Source organism: Hippoglossus hippoglossus, chromosome 1 (genome assembly GCF_009819705.1).
Source record: "Hippoglossus hippoglossus isolate fHipHip1 chromosome 1, fHipHip1.pri, whole genome shotgun sequence".
Classification (NCBI taxonomy): domain Eukaryota; kingdom Metazoa; phylum Chordata; class Actinopteri; order Pleuronectiformes; family Pleuronectidae; genus Hippoglossus; species Hippoglossus hippoglossus.
In genome coordinates, this window is record NC_047151.1 from 26590513 (window position 1) to 26613168 (window position 22656).

The 22656-nt window shown below is 42.0% G+C and overlaps 2 protein-coding genes across 2 annotated transcripts; one reads left to right on the forward strand and one right to left on the reverse strand.

Annotated features, from left to right (window-relative positions):
* The first annotated feature begins 1301 nt into the window (after window positions 1–1301).
* cyth4b (cytohesin 4b) lies at window positions 1302–12548 on the forward strand. The gene is made up of 13 exons (XM_034581541.1): window positions 1302–1455; window positions 4420–4502; window positions 4721–4785; window positions 5561–5627; window positions 6153–6271; window positions 6610–6690; window positions 7488–7600; window positions 7818–7966; window positions 8172–8283; window positions 8696–8772; window positions 9849–9920; window positions 10283–10437; window positions 11498–12548. Exons 1-13 carry the CDS (start codon window positions 1437–1439, stop codon window positions 11577–11579), a joined length of 1194 nt encoding a protein of 397 aa, XP_034437432.1. The 5' UTR covers window positions 1302–1436; the 3' UTR covers window positions 11580–12548.
* Window positions 12549–12596: 48 nt separating this feature from the next.
* fam83fb (family with sequence similarity 83 member Fb) lies at window positions 12597–21568 on the reverse strand. The gene is made up of 6 exons (XM_034581498.1): window positions 20934–21568; window positions 16948–17115; window positions 16308–16429; window positions 14666–15387; window positions 13534–13887; window positions 12597–13428 (listed from the first exon to the last, which is right to left on the reverse strand). The coding sequence occupies exons 1-5, from the start codon at window positions 21408–21410 to the stop codon at window positions 13850–13852; spliced, it is 1527 nt and encodes a 508-aa protein (XP_034437389.1). The 5' UTR covers window positions 21411–21568; the 3' UTR covers window positions 12597–13428; window positions 13534–13849.
* Between the last annotated feature and the right edge of the window lie 1088 nt (window positions 21569–22656).

A 22656-nucleotide genomic window follows, 5' to 3' on the forward strand; every position in this document is an offset into this window, starting at 1 on the left:
CCAATGCAAGCCACACAAATTCACACACATGTCAGACTCTGTAATTTAGTTTATGGGGTTTAGGTTTAATTTTGATTGAGTTAAGAGATGAAAAAACGTGTTTGTTGTTTTTTAAAGGGATTTTTAAAGCAAAGAAATGAACAGAACCACGGTGATTAACCTTCTTCACTAAACACACAGACATAAAGTTTGTTATAAGTAGTTTAAGTTTAGTTTTAATTTGCACATATCAAGTGACAAATATGGAAAGTGAACTATTGCAACACACAAACGTTCACACGCACTCATAATAACTGTGATGTCCTTTCACTTCCACTAGAGGGCGCCTCAGCATAATCTTTACTTACAATTATGTCAGCGTGTTTGTGTCGTCACTTCCACTGGAATCAAACGTTTTCAAATGTCAAGTCCGCCTCAGTCAGTTCACCACACAGAGCCGAGAGGGAGGAGGATCTTTTCTTCAAAATAAAATGATCTCAGCTGCAGTTACAGGATGAATAATTTGTGTCCGCTCCATGTTTACCTCACATGTGACGTGATGCCAGGATTTCAAAACTCACTTCCTGGCCTGCGCTGTGTTTTGCAACCGAGTTTCATTGTTCGAGCAGATTTCCAAACACTTTGTGTCACTTCCGCACTGGACGACGTTTCAATCTGACGTCTACAAAAACACCCAATGGTCCAAAACTAAAAATTACAAGTCCGAGTCATTTAGCTACCTGTGTTTTTCTCAGACTGTTTGTTCTCATGTTACTGTGAGTTAAACATTTCCTCCTCCAGGATTTGTTTTAAGAGACTAGAACCAATGTCCCGTTGTCTTAAGCCTCCACCATTGATGCAGATTCAGTCCCTCCAGGTGTTTGTGATATATTGCATTCACAGAAATATAAGTTCACAGTCACCATGACCTTTGACCACCCAAATCGAATCACTTCATCCGTGAGTCTAAGTGAACATTTGTGCAGACTTTTAAAAGGATTTCCTCGAGGCGTTGTCAAGAAACCACGTTCACAAGTCAACAGAGATGTGTTGAGGTCACAGTGACCTTCACCTTTGACAAATTCAGTTCATCTACGAGTGCAAGTAACTATTTTTGCTAAATTTGAAGAACTTTCCTCAAGTTGTTCTTTAGATATCGTGTTCACAACAATGAAATGGACGACCAGAAAACAGCTGTCTCTGGTGTGGAGGAAAAAAAAAAGAAAGCTTAATCCATTTAATAACGCTTTTATTTTGAAGGAGCGACTCCTTGTCATCACTTCTGTCTTTGCGCTGACGTGAGCTCTAGGTTGTGATGGACGGGGAAGAGGTGGAGTCACAGCAGAACATCTCCTTCAGACTGAACTATGAGCTGAGGCTGCGTCCTCACACCTTCTCTTCACATTTCACTGTTTGGGAGTCGTGACTTTTATTTTATTTTATTTTCTTGGATATAAATGACTGATTGCCAAATGGGTAAGACCTGATTTCCTCTTGTTGTCTTTTGATTATTGTATGTATTGTATTTTTGATTCACACAAAAACATTTAGCATTTAGTATTTTCATTTTTTTTTATATATCTCTGTTCTAAAAATACTGTTTGACTTTTTATTACTCTAGTAGTAAGAGATAGTTGTTTTATGACATTATATAATTTACGTTGTCTTTTAAATTTATCCCTACTGTCAGTGAGATAGTAAATTATTCTGTCAACTTTCATCTGCTTTATAATTTAGAAACAGCTAAAAGAAAATTAGAAATTATAAATAAAGTGAAACAGCTGCTGCTTAAACATTTAGGTTTTTGATGCACAGTTCTTAGTTTTCTTCTTCTCACAGTTTGCATGTTGTGGTTAAACGATGCTCACATCACACGCCACTGAAACAGGGAAGAGGCATTCACAGAGTCGCAGATCACCGATAAGATAAAAAGAGAAGTTGATCTCTTTAAATGACGTCTGTTCACTGTCCACGGCTAAACGTCCAACTGTCACATAACAGTTTCTAGACAAATGATTGAAATGAGCCGTTTGACGACTCGCTGTGCGAGAGGCGAAGAGGAAGAAGACGAGCAGGTCGTGTGGTCGCGTGCAGCTTTAAAACCAAACAGTTCACATGTCTCTGTTGTCAGACACCTTTTTCTCAACTTTGCATTTAAGAAAGTTGCTGTTTCATAGACACTTTGTTTTTTCTCATCATGAAAACCGCTTTATCGCTCGGAAACGTAGCCCAACAGAATGAATTACCACACGTGGCTGCAGGGGGCGCTGTTGCTCAGTGAAACTTACGTAGCGTTGCTTTAAAATAACGGATTTTAAGGTACAGATTTTCTCAGTCCAGTATTTCGAGTATTTTTCTAATATTTTCTATCATTTAACGTAACTTTTTTAATTATAAGAGCCAGTATTGCACACAGCGAGGATCCAAGAGCAACCAGAGAAATCAGTTTGGTAGTTTGATGATTCTGAGACTTTTGTGTTTGAACCTTTTGACTTTCATAACTTTTGACCTATGGACTCGTGTGTGGACTCAGAATTTCCTCTGGATGAGTCTTTGTTTGCACTTTGAGGTCCTCTTTCCTGTTTTATTTTGAAACTTCTGTCCATGTGTATCTCTTACTTTACGTCCTGTCTTTTCTCCCAGTCGTCTGTGTCCCTTCGTCTGTTTTCATGTATGGATTGAGTCAGTTTGATTAGTTCTCAGTTTGCGTTTCTGGACCTCCTGACTTGTTTCGCCTTCAGCAACTTGAAGCCTGTTTTGTGTTTCGTTCAATTCACCTTCACCAGCCGTTGTTTCTGTGGGTCCTGCTTGTTAAACGTAACAAAAAAGTCATTGAACTGATTTGAAAAATAATTAAGACTCAAATTAATTCTGTCACAAACGTCTGGACTTTGCGATTTAATTTGTGACTCGGACTCTGACACTATCAGGAAACTCAGTAACTCCTGCAGCACGATGACCTCATGGAAACGATGATGTTGATGTTATCTGTTGTGGAGATAAACCCAGAAACACTCATATCGCGATGAGTCACCACTGACCATCGTCTATTTTAATATGTATTTCTGTGCTCATGTCCTAAATATGGAAACCACGACATGCTCCAGTCAAATCCGACCTGTGATGATGTTATCTGTAAATGCACATTACACTGATCCAGGATGTGTTCACATTATCTCACAGTCACGCACATCGTACCAGAAAAGACTTTTACTCTTTGTAAAAAGGTTTAAGACTTTGGGAGTCAGACAGTTGTTAATGAAATCTCAAAGTCCAGATGTTTCCCAGCCAGCATACAGATGTGGGCCACTTCTGGCCTCCTTGAAGAATAGCAAGTGTGACTCAAATGATGCAAAAGAAATGGGCCTTTTTTGGAAAGCATGCAGTGCTTTGTCATTAAGGTGTAACCTGGAAGAGAGCCAAGTGGTCAATGGTGAAGTGGCCCAAATAGCACAGAACAGATCCAGACCACTCTTGGTCCCTCTGGTTGACCTGTGGTAATGCACTGGCTTACCTGTGGCCCAGATGTGGCCCAGATGTGCCATCATTTCATGCGGTATGTGGCCCAGATGTGGGCCAGATGTGGGATAAAAACTATGTGGGTTGTGACTGCGTCCATATTGTGTTCTTCAATTTCTAAATTTTAAATGTGAAATTCACATTTTACTAACTGAGTCCTTATTATATATATATATATTTTTTTTTTGAAGAACATCAGTTTTATTCCCATCTTGATGATGGAGTTTACGGCCGTATTGAAGAAAAATAAATTCAGAGATTTTGACGATTAAGTCGTAACATTATGAGAATAAAGTTGCAATTATATTTTTAAAAAAGTCTAAATATATCCAGAAAAAGGAAAATATGTTTTAGGATATATGCAGCGAGGAGAACTTATATGAATGTTTTAGAAACACCAAACTTGACAGACGTGACCAACGATAACATCACGGTCGACCTCCAGGTCCGTGTGGTTCTTTCTTCACAACAGACTCAGTTTCTCACACTTAATGTGTCGTATGTTTTACACAAGAAGAAAAATCTTTTGTATGTTTTTGTTCAAAAAAGTGTCAAACATTCTTGGGGGCATTTCACCATCATTGGTTGGACGGTGTTGTGAAATCTGAAAAAAAAAAGGGTGAAGTTTATTGTGAAATGTAGAACAAATATGTAAGTGTGAAATAGGGAAGGTGTGCAGCAAAGTAACGGGTTGGAATTGAACCTGCGGCTAATGGAGGACGACTCCAGCCTCCGTACGACAGATTTAAATGATCAATCAATGTATAATGAGGCCGTCAAAGTGCATTTCGTCATTATTGTGTCTGATGTAAAAAACGTTGTGTTTGTCAAACGTGAGGAACTGGCTCTTACTCAGTTTGAGGAAGTTGACTTCCTGAGAATCTGTTTCATGGTTTTGTTCCAATTTTTCTTTTTCACCAGTTTCCTCAGATTTTACAGAAGATGAGAAGATGGAGATCGAGAGCATCAAGACGCACAAGGAGGACCTTCTGGACGATATCCAGGTATCACACGTCCACGCAAATATAGCATCGAGTGTATGTAGAGATGTAGTGAAGCCAAGACGTCTTGAATGCCCCCTGGTGGCTTGTTGCAGTGTCAATCACAGGACGTGGGCCAAACTAAAAAGTCGATGGCCTATCCTTCCAAAAAAGCTTGTCACTGGAAAAAGTGTCTTGTCCTTTCTGTTGATACCAGTTTCTTTTTCTTCCTCCCCGTCCAGAAGCTAAAGATGGAGATAGACAGCGTGATGGCGGACATACTCAGCTTTGAGTCCACAGAGGAAAAGTGAGTTCTGGTGGGGAAAACCCCTGCACCTGTTTGAACATCTGCATTTATATATAGAACCCACAGTCAATCCTCCATTTACACTGGTTCGTTTCTAATGTCCCCCAACCACAAGGCCCTGCCTCCTGGTGTGTTTTCTATTAGAGGAGTTTCTTTCTTTGTCTTTTCTGAATAATTGAAACCTTTTCCTTGGATTCTCAGTTCGTCTTTTATAGAAAATACAGCGTTTGTTCTTTTAATCTCATTTAAAGTGAGAAAACTAGAGAATAGCATAGAGATTTTATTTAAAAAGCACCTTTTATACAAAGAGGTAGATTCAAGACCAGAAAGAAAACCAAATAGTCTGAAACAACAATAAAAGCTTCTCTCACAAATGCAACGAGGACGTCACCGTGTGCAAACCTCCACCAAGATTCAACAGCACCGTGATAAAACCACTTTTAAATTCACTAGATCCAGATCTTTATTTGGATTTTACTTTATTCTCCTAAATATCAGGCCCCTGAACATTTTTTCATCAAGATCCATGATTTATTCTCACAATGTTCACCAAGTTTTGTTGAAATCGGTTGAGTGGTCGTTGTGTAATCCTGCAAACAGACAGACAAATAAACAACACAATAAGCAGAGGTAAAATATTTTACAAAGGTGTTGATGCATCTTTTCAATCATCGTTTCATTTAGACATAGAATATCAGTGAGGGGAGGTTTAAAAAATAAAACTTCTCTGTGTGTGAAATCTCATTTTTATTCTTCGTTGTTACTTTTCCTGCAGCAAAACAATAGAGAAGAGCAAACTGTTCTCGAACGGGAGGAAGAAATTCAACATGGACCCGAAAAAGGTGAGCAGGAGTGTGTTTTTTTTCTTCTCGCTCGTCATCGTGTGGACTTCCTCTGGCTTGACCACACTGAAGGTGTCAGTCTGTGAAATGACGCTGAAACGGGCCCTTCACGCGGTTTCAGTGGTTTCAGCTCGAGCTCGACACTGTTGTCTTTGCAACAACGCATACTAAATAAAAGCACGACCAGTTTCCCTTACTGGAAACAGAAGTGTGTTCCAAGCTGAGGTTGGTTTATGAGGTTGCCTGAACTCTCTACATGATGTAGATGTTAACCCGTCACCTCCGAACCCTGTGGCACAGAGGAAAGAGGAAGAGACATCGAATTTAAGGAATTGGGATTAAAAGAAAATGAAAATTCGCTCATTTTAACCAACCGGAGGTGAGATCATTGTGAAACCGCAGCACAGAGGGCAGAGTATTTCTGAAACACTACATCATAAAGTGAGCGCGCTACTTCCCCATGCAAGCTGCAAACGAAACGTGCATGCAGTTCTAATTTGAGTGCACGCGTGTGTTTGCTTGCAGGGCATCAGTTACCTGGTGGAGAACAAGCTGCTGGAAGGAACTGCTCAGCCCATCGCTGAGTTCCTCTACAAGGAGGAGGGACTCAACAAGACGGCCATTGGAGAATTCCTCGGAGAGAGGTGAGGAAGAGGAGGAGGAGGTGGGAAGTCGAGTAGGTGAAAAGGAATAAAAAATGTAGTGAGCAGGAGGAAAGGGAAGATGATTGAAGAGGTTTTGAGACACGTTGAAGAGGGAAGAGGATGAATACATATCAAGTAGATGAAGGAGGGAGAGATTAATGATGAGAGGAAGGAAAAGCAAAGGGAAGGAGGATCCTCATAGAAGGAGGAATGAGAAGGGAGGGAAAAAGGTTGTAGGAGGAGGGATTGTAAAGGCAGGTTCCAACAAGGTGAAACTTTCCTCTGGTTTCATGTGTCTCCTTCCTCCTCCCTCCTCCTCCTCCTCCTCTGACCTACAGGGAGGAGCTCCACCTGCAGACCCTGAAGGCCTTTGTGGAGCTGCACGAGTTCTCCGACCTCAACCTGGTCCAGGCCCTCAGGTCAGTGCTCAACTATCTAAATCTTTAGTAACTCAATCAACAGGAAACGTCTCAAACATCTGGATGTTATCAGTCGCTTCTTACGTCAAATAACCTCAGTGATGGTAAAAGTAAAGCTGCTTCTACTTGAATGAAACAAAACAAAACATTTTACAAAACAGCAACATGTCAGATAACATGTAACAAAAAACAACCTTTGACAAAACACAATTTACAAAACACAACACATTTCACTAAACAACATATTAGAAAACAATCTTTCACAAATACAATAAAGACATTAGAACATTTTTACAAAATACAAAAACAACTGACACACTTTGTGTTTTGTGAAATGTTGTGTTTCATACATCTCCAGTTTGTGATGCAGGATTTCTGATAACTCATCAGGGTCATTATGTAAAACATGAAATATCTCCCAGGCTGATTAAAAAGCCTTAAAAGTAGAAGGAAGAAGAGTTTTAAATAAATATTCGAGTAAAATACAAGAACATTTGTTCCAATGTGTAAAACTTCAGGAGTTTCATGACATGAGTGGAAAGAAAGGGAATTGAATTATTGACAATATACTGTGCAGCTGCAGCACACACACACACGCACACACACACACACACACACACACACACACACACACACACACACACACACACACACACACACACACACACACACACACACACACACACACACACACACACACACACACACACACACACTCTCTTCAGATGTGTTGAGTATCTACACTCGTGTCAAACACCTGAATAAACAGGACTTGTGTTGTGGTGTGCACGCGACAGACAGTTTCTGTGGAGCTTCCGTCTGCCTGGTGAAGCCCAGAAGATCGACCGCATGATGGAGGCCTTTGCCACACGCTACTGCGACTGCAACACTCACGTCTTCCAGTCGACTGGTGAGTGCACGTGTCCACTTCCTCTACCGGACTCTGTGTGTGTGTGTGTGTGTGTGTGTGTGTGTGTGTGACTGAAAAACCGAAACTTTGTCTTTCAGACTTTCAATTCTTCATATCGCTCCAGACTTGTCTCCTCTTTACTGGCTGTATTCATGTGAACTAAAGTAGAGCATCATATGTATATTTTATACATCCTCTTACTCTTGTACAACACCAGACACGTGCTACATCCTGTCCTTTGCCATAATCATGCTCAACACCAGCCTCCACAACCCCAACGTGAAGGACAAGACCACGCTGGAGCGTTTCTTCTCCATGAACAGAGGCATCAACAACGGAGAGGATCTGCCCAACGATCTGCTCTCGGTGAGACCACTTTCACTCTCACAGCTGATTCAGTGTCACTCTGAAATCACATGTGGAGTCACTGAGTCAGTGGAATAAGACGTAAATGGTTTGAATCCCTCTTGTTTGGACGTCTTTAGACTTTTCTTGTACTTCTAATTCATCTGATTGGTATCAAGGTTGTAAAATTTCAGATATTTGACCTTTTCACCTCTTTTCTACTCAGAAACTTTACGAGAGCATTCGCAACGAACCCTTCAAAATCCCAGAGGACGACGGGAACGACCTGACTCACACTTTCTTCAACCCCGACAGAGAAGGCTGGCTTCTAAAACTCGGTAACACGGCTCTCCTGAATGCGTTTTAATGGATTATTATGAACAGTTTGGTTGAAGTGATGTAAATCCCCCACAAACCACAACATGTTCAACCCATCAAGCTACATATTCAAACCATGAACTCGACAAGTGTGTTTAGATGTGGTTCTCGACACTGTGCTACATTACGTCTAAGAATAACGTTTAAAAACAGGAAAGCACAGAGGAAGTACTGAGAAACTGACCCAACAGTGGAATATACCCTCACGGTTGTGTATGTAAACCACGTAATGTCACGGGGTCGGCAAATACAGATGTTTGACTTCGTTCTAAACTGTGTATTTTGGTTTGTCTGTGATAAACTGACGCCGCTTTTTAAGTTTGTTAGTTTCCACTGAAAAAAAACCCAACTTTCTCTTGGCTGTGTCTCCAGGAGGCCGAGTGAAGACGTGGAAGAGGCGATGGTTCATCCTGACCGACAACTGCCTCTACTACTTTGAGTACACCACTGTAAGCCTGCTCCTCTTTATTCACCTTCGAGTACAGCATATCTGAAAGTCTTTACTATGCCCCCACACAGGTGACACCCAGTGGCTGGAGGCGTTCACTTTTCTGGTTATATGCAACTTTCTTGTGAACATGTATCTTCAAATCTGATACAAAACTTTCAGTTGGACTCAAAGATGAATGTGTTAAAATGTGGTTGTCAAAGCTCAAACGTTAAGGTCACTACGACCTCACAAGGTACATGTGTTGCCTTGTGAACACGATATCTCAACAACACATTGAGGGGATTTCCTCCAATTCGGTACAAAGGTTCACTTGGACTCGCAGATGAACTGATATGAATTTGGAAATCTGAATATGAATTTGGAAATCCAAAACATGTTCCTCTAGAACATACGTCAAGTCTGCTTTAAGATAATTCCTTCTTATTTAAACCAGTTGTCTGGAGTCTGGTTGGTGGAGGCATACAACCACAACGGGGGTGTTTCATTTCAAACTATTTTCACAGTTTTTTTTCCACCAGTCAGTTGAAGGCTGTCATCAATGAGAGTTATTTGTACAAACCAAGTTCAAAAGAAGTCTTGTGGTCTATAATTCAGTCGGGTGCTGCGAAACCTCTGGGGGAGAGATTGCGAGGGTGCATGTTTGTTCTGTAACGTTCACTTCAACCACAGAAGATAGAAGATATGAAAACCAAACCTTAACCATAGAGGTGGCTGATCACAAAATGCTCACAAGCTGGTACTTGAAAGTCATAAAGGTCTTTCTGTTAATCATATGTCACAGGTAAAAAACATTGTATTCGTTTAACATAGTGTTATTTAGGCCGTGCATAGCAAAATATATTTTTATTTTCAGTAAACGTTTGACGGGTTGTTAAGTTTCAGGTTTTCTATCAAGTGAAAACTTTGCTTGTACAGCCCAATATCACACATTTACCTGAAGTGTCTAAACAATCTGTCCTCAGACACTCTGGCTCTGCTGCTTCTCTTCTTTCCTTGGTGCAGATGATATTTTTACCCTCAGCTCTTCCTTCTTTTCCTCCTGACTCACTCCATCTCTTTTTTATCCGTCTTCAGGATAAAGAGCCCAGAGGCATCATCCCTCTGGAAAACCTGTGTGTGAGGGAAGTGCCATATCCTCGCAAACCGGTGAGTTCCTGCCATGGACTGTAAATAAAGATGGACGACATGACAGCTCCCCAAAAGTGAAGCCAAATCATGAAGCCCCCTTGTGGCTTGCTGAAGTATGGGTCATAAACCTGTGCAGACTCTGGCTCCAAATGATACCAAAAAAAAACAAGATGTCAGCGTCCATATCCAGGATATATTGGCTTCAAGTTCAAGGAAGTTACAGCCAGTCTATGGTTCCTGCCAGATGTGTTTTCTTTCATCACAAACATGTTAGAAAAAGCTAATTCAACTACATTGAATATGGTCATTTTGTATGTATATAACACGTATTTGATAGATCAACAGAGAGATGTATAAATTGTGATTCTGGTGTCGTCTAGTACTGTCTGGAGCTGTACAACCCCAACAGTCGAGGGCAGAAGATCAAAGCCTGTAAAACAGAGACGGACGGCCGAGTGGTGGAGGGAAAACATCAGTCGTACACCATCTGTGCCCCCGGCGCCGAGGAGAGAGACTCCTGGATCGAGGCCATCAGGTCACATCACACACATGTTGTACACGATTGTGCAAACCACAACACAAACAACAGGATGAGCATAATTAGACACATCAGAAAACACGGCTACACTCTAGGGATTCTGCTCATTTATCCCCCAGACACATCAGCAGCCTTGTTTGAATGTGAGGAGCTTTTACTGAGAAGCTTCGTCCCCTTATCAGTTATTTACATCTTATTGAGAGCGACTCTACATGAAGAAGCACAGCTTCTCATCTCTGTGGTTTGAAAAGTCGAGTAAACATCTGTCCACACCCAACATCACAGCTGGGTGAAGTCAAGTGTGGCTTGTTCTGCTTGAGACCACATCCACTTGTTATGGATGAGTTCTTGTATTCTAGTTTAAAGTGTTCTGTGTTAGTGTGGCCACTAGTTGGCAGTGCAAGCAAGATTATACATCAGTGTATAGTTACATAACAATATGTTTTTTTTACACAATGCCTGTTAAGTTTTTGCAATAACAGATATTACTTCTGCTTTGAGCATAAACTTTAGTGGCTAAAACTAGTTTGTTTGAATCAGTCCAGTCAGAAAAGTAGGAAATGTTCAGATAATCATACAGACTGAACTTACACTTCAAGTCTGTAGTATCAGACCCTATGTTCACAAGCTAGCTGTTCATTTTCCATCTGTCATTTGATGCTATAGATAAAACAACATAGGTAGTTGTCACAGTATATAATTTTCATCATTAGCAATATTACAAAAGTCTGGTAGATATCGATTTGTCCTATCTATTCTAGGAGGGTCCAAAATGTCCTCACAATCCACAAATTCCCACAAGATGTTAAAACTGAAGCAGGTCCTCACATAGATGGAAATTCACACACACACACACACACACACACACACACACTCTCTCTCTCTCTCTCTCTCTCTCTCTCTCTCTCTCTCTCTCTCTCTCTCTCTCTCTCTCTCTCTCTCTCTCTAATATAAGATAAGATCAGATAAAACTTTATTGCACCAAAAGTAATTTTCTGTAGTACTGCTGCATGGGCGTCTTCATAACAACTTTTTTTTTTTGTTTTACTTCAAACAGAGCGAGTATCACCAAGGATCCGTTCTACGACTTGGTCTCAGTCCGTAAGAAGAAGGTGATAAACCAGGCGCCTCAGAACTGAGCTGTCCGCTGCCCCCCATGGACGCTCACTGAACTGCAACCAGAGTGGGATTCTGACCCCTCTCAGTTGTTTCAAACACTTTGAACGCAGCTGAGCGACGGCGCAGGAGACAAAACGACACAGACCGTGGTCATTCAGGCTAAAAGAGGGACTTCTCTTTCCACTTCCCTTTTTGCAGAGGGCGGTTTTCAGTGTCAAAGGTGAAAAACGATGACTCATTCACGTAGCGCTCATCGTCAACCAGACAAGCCACAAAGAAACTGAACAGACTGAAGATGTTTGCTGGGATGTGTTGTGGAGTTTATCACGACTACCAGTAGAAGATTCTCTCATTCGGCTGATGTTTCTCTGAGTCAGTCGCGTTCTCAGCTTCTTAACGGCTCCCAGAAGATTTAAAAATGGACAATTGTAAATAAAACCATTACTTTGTTGTATTTTAAGAAATCTTACAGCTTTGCTTTTGTCCATTGAGTCATTTTAAGTTCCCTGACAACGTGTTATCATGTTAGGCGTCATCTGAAGATGCTTGTGTATGAAATGCTTCAGTTGTACAGAAATAGTTTCGTGTATTTTCTAAATTTATGATACTTTATAGCGTGCCGCAGGATTTACCTTGAAATGCATACGCCTGCATTTTCTTTTATATTTCACAGTGCAATAGGTGTAACATGCATTACGTCGTAAGTCTTTGTAACTTCTGCAAAACCTACCTTGTAATTATTCTTTGTGTTATATTCTCATGAAATAATTATTTAATAAAAAAAGTTTTCAGGTGTGTGGATGGATGTTGTGTTTGACAGCTGTGTTTTCACTTCAACACACCTCGAAACCATGAGACCACACCTCACTTCCTCATATTCACGGCTTCTGTGTGACTGAACTACAGCTGGTTCATCACCTTTTTGGGTCCCATGGAAACATTTCCGGGGGTTGTTTTCTCAATTTGCAGCACGTTTCTGTATTTGCACGTTTGCTTTATTCACAATATAGATACAAATAAAATCCTGTTAATAAAAGTACAATCATGTTAAAATGTATTTATTGCCATACACCATGTAATTTGGTCAAATCTGTATCCCGAGGTTGGTGTTTACGTAATATTACAGCAACATAATCTCTGTCCACCAAGATCAAACCCCCTAATTCCTTTATGTTTGTGACCTGAACAGGAATAATTTAAATTCGCAGCTGATTTTAAATAGTGATGCTGCCTTGGAAGGAAAATTAAGATTCAACTATCACATAAAACAAGATATTTTCAGGCCCGATGTGTGTCAGTAAAACTCGTCTCTAAATTTGTGCGAGAATGCTACTTCCTGCTGCAGCTCTGACTTCCTGTTTCTGAGTTGCACCACATCCCACTTGCACATCCTCTAACATCACCTCCCCCCTCTTCTAGCTGAGCTCAACCATGAGTTCCTATCAGGCCTGTGGTTCCTCTCAGAACTGTTGGCAAAGACCCAGACCAGAGCAGCAGACAAGCGCGCCAGCTAGTGGTGAGTTTAAGCAGTGCAATGATTACGTTCCCATCTTAAATGTTGTACAATTGTAATACTGTCTGCCACCACCAGGTTGAGCTGCAGTCAAAGTAATGTTTTTGACTAGTTATGAAACAGCCAGTCCAGCTCCAATCATTTTAATATTTTTAAATGTGACATGATGTTATTTTACTTGATTCATTTTCAGTCTAGAACCAATGAACAATCCAAATATTTAATTATCTTATTGGCCCTTATGAGGTTTTTCTTTTCTGAAACCATTTAATGCACAATTTAGTGCAGAGATAGACATTAAAATAAACTCTCATTTACAGATAAATGACTCTAGAGAAAAATAGTAAAGGTTTTTGCTGTACAAAGCTGCACAGACCTTCATGTAAAACCTTTTTTTTATGATAAAAAAAACAATCGCAATGTAAAAGGAATCTCGATTAAAGATGTATTTAATGAATGACTGAAGTGTTTAATTTGTGCACTAAAATGTGCAATGCTCACAGTGTCCACAAGGGAAGGAGTAAAACCTAAATATCTAAAGCCCTAAAGTTTCATGAGAAACAAGAGGCAGCCAACCAGGCAACAGATATCCCATGATGCTTTGCACATTTTATTCTGTATTAGGCACTAAACATGAAAACAGCACCTGGTGAATTATACATTTATTGGCTCTTTCCTGAAGGCACTGGATAAAATACAGTACTGCACAATGGAAGATGAGGATAGTCTCAGGGAAGTCCTGTTCTGCTCCATGTTGAGACTGTGGACAGGTTCACCTCAGGACATTTTACACTTGTTTTTTGCTCTCTTAACACCTGGATGAAAAAAACAAAACAACAAGGACAAAATTAAAAACGAGAGATTTGAGGCGTGAGACAGTTATTATGTGGAATTCATGAGGATCCATAGAGGATTACATCATGTTACCATTATTGATTAAAAAGTTAATTTGCTGAGAGAGTTGGATTAAATCAGTGGTTTCCAACGCACGGGTGATGCTTTCAAATACAACTTGTGATCCTTTGTCACCACTTTGTTTTATCAGCCAACAACACATGATCCAGATTTGCAGAAAACATGAAATGATTTTATTAAATTGTCTCGTCACTCGTCTGATCTACGTCTCGACCCTTTAATCCGAGTTCCCACAACACGATTTTCAGCCAGATTTGCCATTTGCAGAAGAGCCAGCAAAGGCCCCCTATCAGCAGTTACCGATCGCTCTGTGCAAACTCCTCAGAGACACGATTAGAGACGCTAACGGCGGAAAATCTAGTCAGAGTCGACATCAACTCCAGGCAATCAGGATGGGATGAAGGTGGTGCAGCTACACGGGAGATGCCCCCTGATTTTCTACACTGCACACGTCTGTAATCAGGAAAATCAGGCAATAATCATGTGTGTGAGGGACAGAGTCACAAAGACTCAGCGCAACTACGCCCACTGAAGCGTTTCACCTCCGCCAGCTTGACTCCCGATCACAAGACAGAGAGTTCTGCCGTGTGAACTTAGTCGTGTAGCGATAAAAGGTCGGGAAACAATGGACAAAATCATGTGTCAATCTTTACACAAATCCACATTTGACTGACTTACTCTCGGTGTCCTGTGCGGAGTTGACCGTTTGCTGGGACTCTGTCCTCTGAAACTTCTTTCCCCTCCATTTAGAGGGCGTCTTCACAATCACCCCCAAGTTGTCCTCCGTCTCATCGGTCTGACTGGCTTCTGTGGGTGAGGGGCACGTGCTGTTTGCGAGGCTGTTAGCTGAAAGCTTTCTGGACGGTTTCTTGGAAAATCTCGACCTCCATGTGTGCTTCTTGTCCTGCGCCACTGCCTTGGGTCCCTTGAAGATCTCACTCGGGGCCTCCGTGGGCAACGGGGTCAACCGATCCATCCTCTCACTGCTGGTCACTCGGGTCTTCTCCTGCTCCAGCTCCTCAGGGAACTTGGACAGAATCGACCCCCTCTTAGTTCCCGGCTCCTGCAGAGACCCAGTTGGACGTATGGGGTCCCCGAAAGCCAGCGAGTACTTGGGGTTGTAGTATTTATGCGCAGGCACCTCGATTTTGTCTTTCCGTGAATCCCCTAACGTAACCTGGAAGCGGGAGGTGGTGGCAGGTAAAGGTGGACGTTTAGTCCCCGCCTTGGAAGGTATCGTGGCGGTGGCAGCAGGCGGGCTGACGTGGAACTCCTTGTAGAGGTCCAGCTTCTCAGAGATGGCGTACATTTCCCGGAAGTCCTGGTCAAAGAAGTCAACCACTTGACCCGTCATCACAGTGATCATGCTCCGGTCCATACGAGCTGCAGACCAGCAGAAACTGAGACAGAGAGATCAACCCGTTATCAACTTTATTCCATCCTCACTGGTCCGTTAAACAGACATCACACGTTAAAATCGTTACTTAAACAAATATCAGACACGTGCAACAAGCAGCCAGTCTTAAAAACATAATTCAGTTTATTAGACACAACGCACAACCTTAGTGTGTGTGTGTGTGTGTGTGTGTGTGTGTGTGTGTGTGTGTGTGTGTGTGTGTGTGTGTGTGTGTGTGTGTGTGTGTGTGTCATCATGACAAAATGTGGCCCTGGAGACTCATTCACACTAGTGCAGGAATCACAGAGGAGGTTCTGACAGCTTTGGCTGTTGTTTATATGTCTGTGGTGTACGACTGAGTTTTAGGGCCATATTGAAATGTCTGATATTTTAAATGAAGTCATAATATCATAAGAATAGAGTCATAATATTATCAGAAGAAAGAAAGAAATATTTTTTAAAAGAATAAGAAGAATTTGACTCTAGCGACGTTTGCTGTAGTTTTATTTTACTAAAGTAATCAATTTTCCTCATTTTATCTTCTGATTCCCCCTCTAACAAGACCTGTGGCCTAAAATGAAAGTTTATTATTATTTATTATATATAATAATAATTTGTTTTATATTTTATATTTTGAGATTTATCTCAGTCTGTGTTTTTTGTGTTGTCTTTCAAGTCTTAAACACAGCAACTTTAATGAAATCTCACTTTTACATTCAGAATGAACCAAATGCAACAATTCAAACACACATTCTCTTCACCAGTAACCAGAAAGCAAAGGGCTCTACACACACACACACACACACACACACACACACACACACACACACACACACACACACACACACACACACACACACACACACACACACACACACACACACACACACACACACACACACACACACACACACCCAAACTCACCTGTAGGTGCCGAACACGACTTTGTCTCCGTCCACCAACATGTACTTGTTACAGAGGGAACCCGGCAGTCTGCCGAACGACAAACAGAACCCGATCCCCCGCAGCGTTCTGGTTCTGATGAGCTGCCACAGAAAACAGAGGCAGCAAAGTCATGTCGAGCTGTTAAACCCATTTGAACCGGCTCGAGTAAAAAAAGCTGCAAATATAAATGACAATTCTTACAGGATACATCTGAACACATATTACTTCACAGCTGATTTAATGACTTTAGATTAATTTGGGGATTTTAGTCTGAAATTAATTTCTTGTCATCTTTAGGAATAAAGTGCTGAGTCACCTCTTTGATAATGACACTTATTTGTTTACCTGACATATGTTTGAACTCTGCCAATTTGCATTTTAATGTTAAGATTCAAATTAAAATGATTAAAATTACAAGTTGCTTTCGAGATCATTTTCTTTCTGACTTTTTACACAACCGTTTAAACAAAGGTCACTGAGGAAGTTTTGTTTGCTGATCTTTATCTTTATCTTTATTACAATAAACGAACCTTTGAACCTTTTATTGCATCGCTGTAGTTGTGAAATACGTTCAAAGTTTTCCTTTGGCTTCACGTCTGTGCCACATTCATCTCCTTACCCGAAGGTGCTGTGAGCCAATCTGCAGCCTGGAGCACATGTCCAGGAAGTGCGGCACCCCTTGGTTGTCCAACAGGATGTAGACGGGCACGGAGCGTCGCGAGGCCGCGTCCATCAGGTCCTGCAGGATCTGGACGTCTGTGAGCATGTCCATCACGATCGCTATCACCTGCAGGGGTGGAGATAAAGAGCTTTGATTAAAGTATGTTGGTGGGAAGATGCAGGAGGAGACGTCAGCGGGATTAAAATAATCTTGAGCACTGCTTAATTTCATTTGGCTAAATTACTGTTAAAAAAACATAATGTCCTCCACCAAGCAGGTTATGTCTTCACATGAGTTTGTTGTTCGTTTGCAGGATTATGTAAAAACTACTCAACCGCTTTCCATGAAATGTTTGTGAAGAGGTGTTTAGGAGCCTTGGCGGGAGATCAAGAAGCCACGCCCGGCCAGCGGCACATGCGGTGAGGAACGGGGACTGAATGATCGCTGGCACACACACCAGGAAGTGAAGACAAAATAACTAAGAAGGAATGAATCATCCTTATGAGTTTTGTTTCTTGAGTTATGGCCAAAAATGTGTTTTGTGACATCGGAGTGACTTTGATCTTTTGACCTTTTGAGTTCGCCGTTGAGTCCCAGAGGACGTTTGTCCCGAATTTGAAGAAGAGAGATGACAAACCTCGGACCTCTGATCACCAAATTCCACTCAATTCCTGTTTGAATCACAGACTGGATATAAAAATGGACGTAGACTACAACATGAAAGCCAGTGCGGAAAAGGGCCTGAAACCTGTGTTCTCTCCAATGCCGAGCAGAGGGGCGACCTTTAAACCAGACTGAAACTTAATGAAACATCTGGAATAAATTTGGGAATTTGAATTGATTTGAATGAAGGGTTGTAACATATCCTATCTTTGATGGGTAAAGCACAGCACAAGTTGAATGTTTGGTTTCTAGAATGTTCTGTCTGAGCAGAGCAGGCGTGGGAAACGTGAATCATTTCACTGTTCCTTGAAAACAAAAAGTCATGGAAAAAGAAAGTGTCTCAACAAATGTCCCTGTGTTCTGCAGAAAAAAGGCCCGTTGTTGTTTCCACTCTGTCGCTGAGCAGACGTGCGAGGGAACGACGAGACGAGCTGAGACATGTGGACACAAGAGCCGGTGCTTCAGAGAGACGGCTCAGCACCGAGCAACGCGACAGACAAATTAAAAGTCAGAGTTTGTTGGTGCCTGGAGAACTGGTTTGTCAGCGTGTGTGTGTGCTTTTATTTTTCAGGGTAGCTCACTATCTCTCTGGTAAGAGCTGGTTGGTTTGTTACATTCCACACAGGCACACAAACCATAACAACCTGCTGTTTATTTATTCATCAAACGTCTTCCTACAAATACAAATATATTAGTATGTTGTGTTCGCAGAGAGCTGAAGGTCTGAAATATTTCCAAAAGAGTAAGTTTACTAGTAAATGTACACTCAGCAGCCATTGTTCCTGCTGCACGAGGAAACAAGGCGGAGCGACCAGGAAGTAACGTGTGTACGTGTAAACACGGATGTGAATCCTAAAAATAACGTTCTAACGTAGGCAAATGAGAAAACCACATTTTGTCCCCGCTTTCAACACTTCTAATGGGAAGTGACACAGTACTAATACTTCACGACTGTACTTCAGGTGTCTGTACTTTAACACAGTTACATTTGAACTTTAATATTTGAGCTTTCTACTCAAAACAGGCTTGTCAACATCACGACAGATTTAAACCGAAAGGTCACAGTCACAGAGGAATAACACGGAAGAAAAGAGAAGAATCAGTCATCATCGACGATGAAGAAAACAAAACAACATTCCCCATCCCTGCACTCATTTAAATGAAGAATACTTCCTTCAATAAATTGCACATGTTTCCTCCTCGAGTATTTTTTATGCTCAGAAGTCTTTTCTCGCTTTAGCTCCTCTTGTGTTTATTCTATTCAAATTAAAAGTTGTTTGGGTGAAATAGTCTCTGAATCACATCAACGTGACACGAGTCGCCGTCGGTAGAAATGACCTTCAGAGGGAAACCTTTTAAACTTTGAGTACATCTCGGAGACCTGTACTTTTATATCTTTACTCATAGTATCTGTACTTCTGCAGAAGTAAAGAGTGTGTGAACTCTTGCCGGCTCTGCTTCTGAGGAACAGTGTGAATTAGTTTGACACAATGAAGAAGTGCCGGAGCGAAAGATGAATAGAAACATCGAGGAAGGAATGCACAGACACAAAAGAAAGAGAGTGGGGGAGGGAGAGGGGGGGACAAAGCAGAGTTATGTAATAAGGCTACTGCAGGTATTTGAAAAGACGAACGTGTAGTCCTCGCTGACCCAGTTTTAAAGGGGCAGGGGGGGGGCGTCAGAGACTGGGAGCGGGGCGGAACAGATGACTCAGCCCAGTCAGCTGGCTCCAATGAGTAAACATTACACTGAGCAACTTGCTCCAGGATCTCAGCGGCTGCGTGAGGAGCTTTTAATCACCGCACCTACAACTTGAGCAGAGGACAAACACACAGGAGCCGATCAAACAGCGAAACTTTCCTGTTCTTCTGTTCTGTTCTTCTCTGAGTTTTGATTAACACTAGTAGCAGAGCTCGTATCACAGACAACTTCCAACACCCAAAAACAATCAAGCTGCATCAAACTTCACACTTTTTTCAAATGTCAGTCCCGTTAATACTCCTGATTGTTTCCCATCAAGATCCACAAATCTCTCCCTGGGGAATCAGTGAAAATGTTGAAAAACGTCCTGACGCGTTAAAGAAAGCGAAACAAATCCCCTCGTCCACATCTAAATTGAACGTGTTCTTCCCTGACTCATAACACACCCTTCCACCAAGTTTAGTGTTAATCCGTCTTGTAGTTTTATCGTAATCCTTCTTACAAACAAACAACACAACTTAGTAAAACATTCTAAAGCTACAGAATAAAGTGATTCTGCGGAGAAGCGAGCGGAAGCATTTTGTCCATAAATACTAAGAAAAATTCAAACGTTTTCAGGTCACATTAATCTTTATAAGCACAATCATTTAGTTTTTGGTCTTTTTCCATTTCCATTTTGATGTTGAATAAACTTTGAGCACTGAGGCTGACAGTTGACAAAGAGTAATGGCCTTTGGATCGACCCCACATATTATCCCTCCCTCGTGTTTCCAGTTAAGACATGTGGTGTAACATGTATGTGTTATGAAAGTAAAAGCTGCTGAAGATAATGAAAAGATTCCAACATGTATTCATAAACCTTCGTGACTTGCTGGAGAGGGAGTTGAGCTTTGGACACTGTCACACTGTGATAACACTGTCTTTATCACCTGTGCTCATTAGAATATTCATTCAGATTTGTTTATTTTGTGTTATTTTATATTTGGTCATAATAGGAAAAATGAGTAGGTTGTCGTGTCGGGAACTGAAAATAATAAACTGTGATATTAGGGTTTTAAAAATGAACATTAAAAAACATCTGATTTTAAATAGGCCTAAATTGTGCAACTGGAAAATAAGTTCAACCTGGTCCTCTCTCTTCCTGCCCTGGTCCTCTCTCTTCCTGCCCCTGGTCCTCTCTCTTCCTGCCCCTGGTCCTCTCTCTTCCTGCCCCTGGTCCTCTCTCTTCCTGCCCCTGGTCCTCTCTCTTCCTGGCCCTGGTCCTCTCTCTTCCTGGCCCTGGTCCTTTCTCTTCCTACCCCTGACCTTTCTCTTCCTGCCCTGGTCCTCTCTCTTCCTGCCCCTGGTCCTCTCTCTTCCTGCCCCTGGTCCTCTCTCTTCCTGCCCCTGGTCCTTTCTCTTCCTGCCCCTGACCTTTCTCTTCCTGGCCCTGGTCCTTTCTCTTCCTGCCCTGGTCCTCTCTCTTCCTGGCCCTGGTCCTTTCTCTTCAAGCCCCTGACCTCTCTTCCTGCCCTGGTCCTTTCTCTTCCTGCCCTGGTCCTCTCTTCCTGCCCTGGTCCTCTGTGCCCGGGCCTCCTCACCTTGCTGGCCCCCTGAATGAGCCGCCGCACCACCTCTTTAAGGTGGGGTCCATTCTCTCTGGGCGGGTGCGTGTGCACGGACACGCGGGTCAGACCTTTGAACATCCCCCCGCTGGGCCAGCCGATGTCCAACGGCGGCACCTCTGTGTCCGACATCTGGGGCCAGTAGGTGGAGTGGACCCCCGAGTCCGCGTCGCCGCCGGCGGCTGCCTGCTCCGGGCTGCTGCCGCCCCCCTTGTCCTCCTCAGCGGACTCGAACTGTCTGAACGTGCTCGTAAACACTTTGACTTCTCTGGCGGATAAGAAATCCTTCATGTTGTCATCTTTCAGTCGCGTCTTGAAGGCTCCGTCTCCGTTCCTCAGCAGCTCCTCGATGGCGGCGCGCTGCTCCTCGCTGTAGTAAAACTCGGGTTTGGACTCCGGGACTTTGACTCCGATGCGGCCGTCCTCCATGCACACGAGCTGGGACTCGGCCATGGCTGAGCTGGCGGAGCTGACCTCTCCTGCAGCTCAGACACTTCAACTCCCTGCTGTGCAAACTATGACTCCGGACAGGTGACACTAACCTGGGGACGTTTCCTCACCTGGACGGGAGGGAGAGAGGTGTGGCTCTGTGCGTAATTACGCACGGTGCCATCGAGCGCTGGTGGAATAAATAGCACTGGAGCGTAGACACGCCCACCACACTTTCACACAGTCAAATAAAGCTTTGAAACTATTCCTGACTTGTTTCGACTCTGGAGTTGAATCACTCGACAGACTGAGTCGAGTGTAATAAGTGACAAATCCTCCAGGTTGAATCTGAGAAAGTCCTGAAAACTCACCTCTTTTATTTTCTTGATAACTACACTCCAACTGTGTAACTTTACATTGTGAGGGTTTGCAAACATATAATTGCTATGAATAAATGCATTTATATTATGAGATATAATAGATACATAAGTTTTAAATATTAGCTTTTGCTTCTTTTTTTTTTTCCTTTGAGCATTTAAACAATACAAATGCCACAATTGAAAGCACTTATTTTCTATGGAATTCTGACAAACAGCTGCAGCTTGTTTTGCTGACTAAAGCAAAATATTGGTTTATGGGACCACTGACAGATTTTACCAATTTATTTGGAAATCATAGATGTAGATGATGTATGAATTTACAATTGTTTGACTTTTAAAAAGTATTATGAAAAAACTCTTTCAATGTAAGTGAGAAAAATGCCAGAAAGGTGAAGACAAACCCAAATCAAATATTTCACCAAAATCAAATAGATTCTTCCCTGATCCATCGAGCATCGTTCTGCCAAGTTTCGTGATAATCTGTCCAAACGTTTAAGTGAAATGTTGCTAATTATCAAACTTAACCTCATGCAATCTCATTTAAATGATTAGGAACAGAATATATATTTTTAAAAAGTTACATTTCCATCTCCTTCCCTTGCAGGCATTGGTGGGGGAAGAGGTAAGAAGGAGTAACGCAGAAAAGATGGAGGAGGTGTTCTATAAAAGAAATGTGACAAAGACATAAAAAGGGAGACAGACTAGCGGTGAGAAAAGGAGTAAGAAAGGACATGAGACAGAAAACCAGAAAGTGCTGGAAGATGCCGGGACGACGTCAGCATGTCTCTCCCTCTGATGTTCACTCTTCATCCTCAGACCTGCCACGGATCCACAGATGAGGACATATGATCATGCAACTGATTTGAAAAAAAAAAGAAACGTAATCAGCA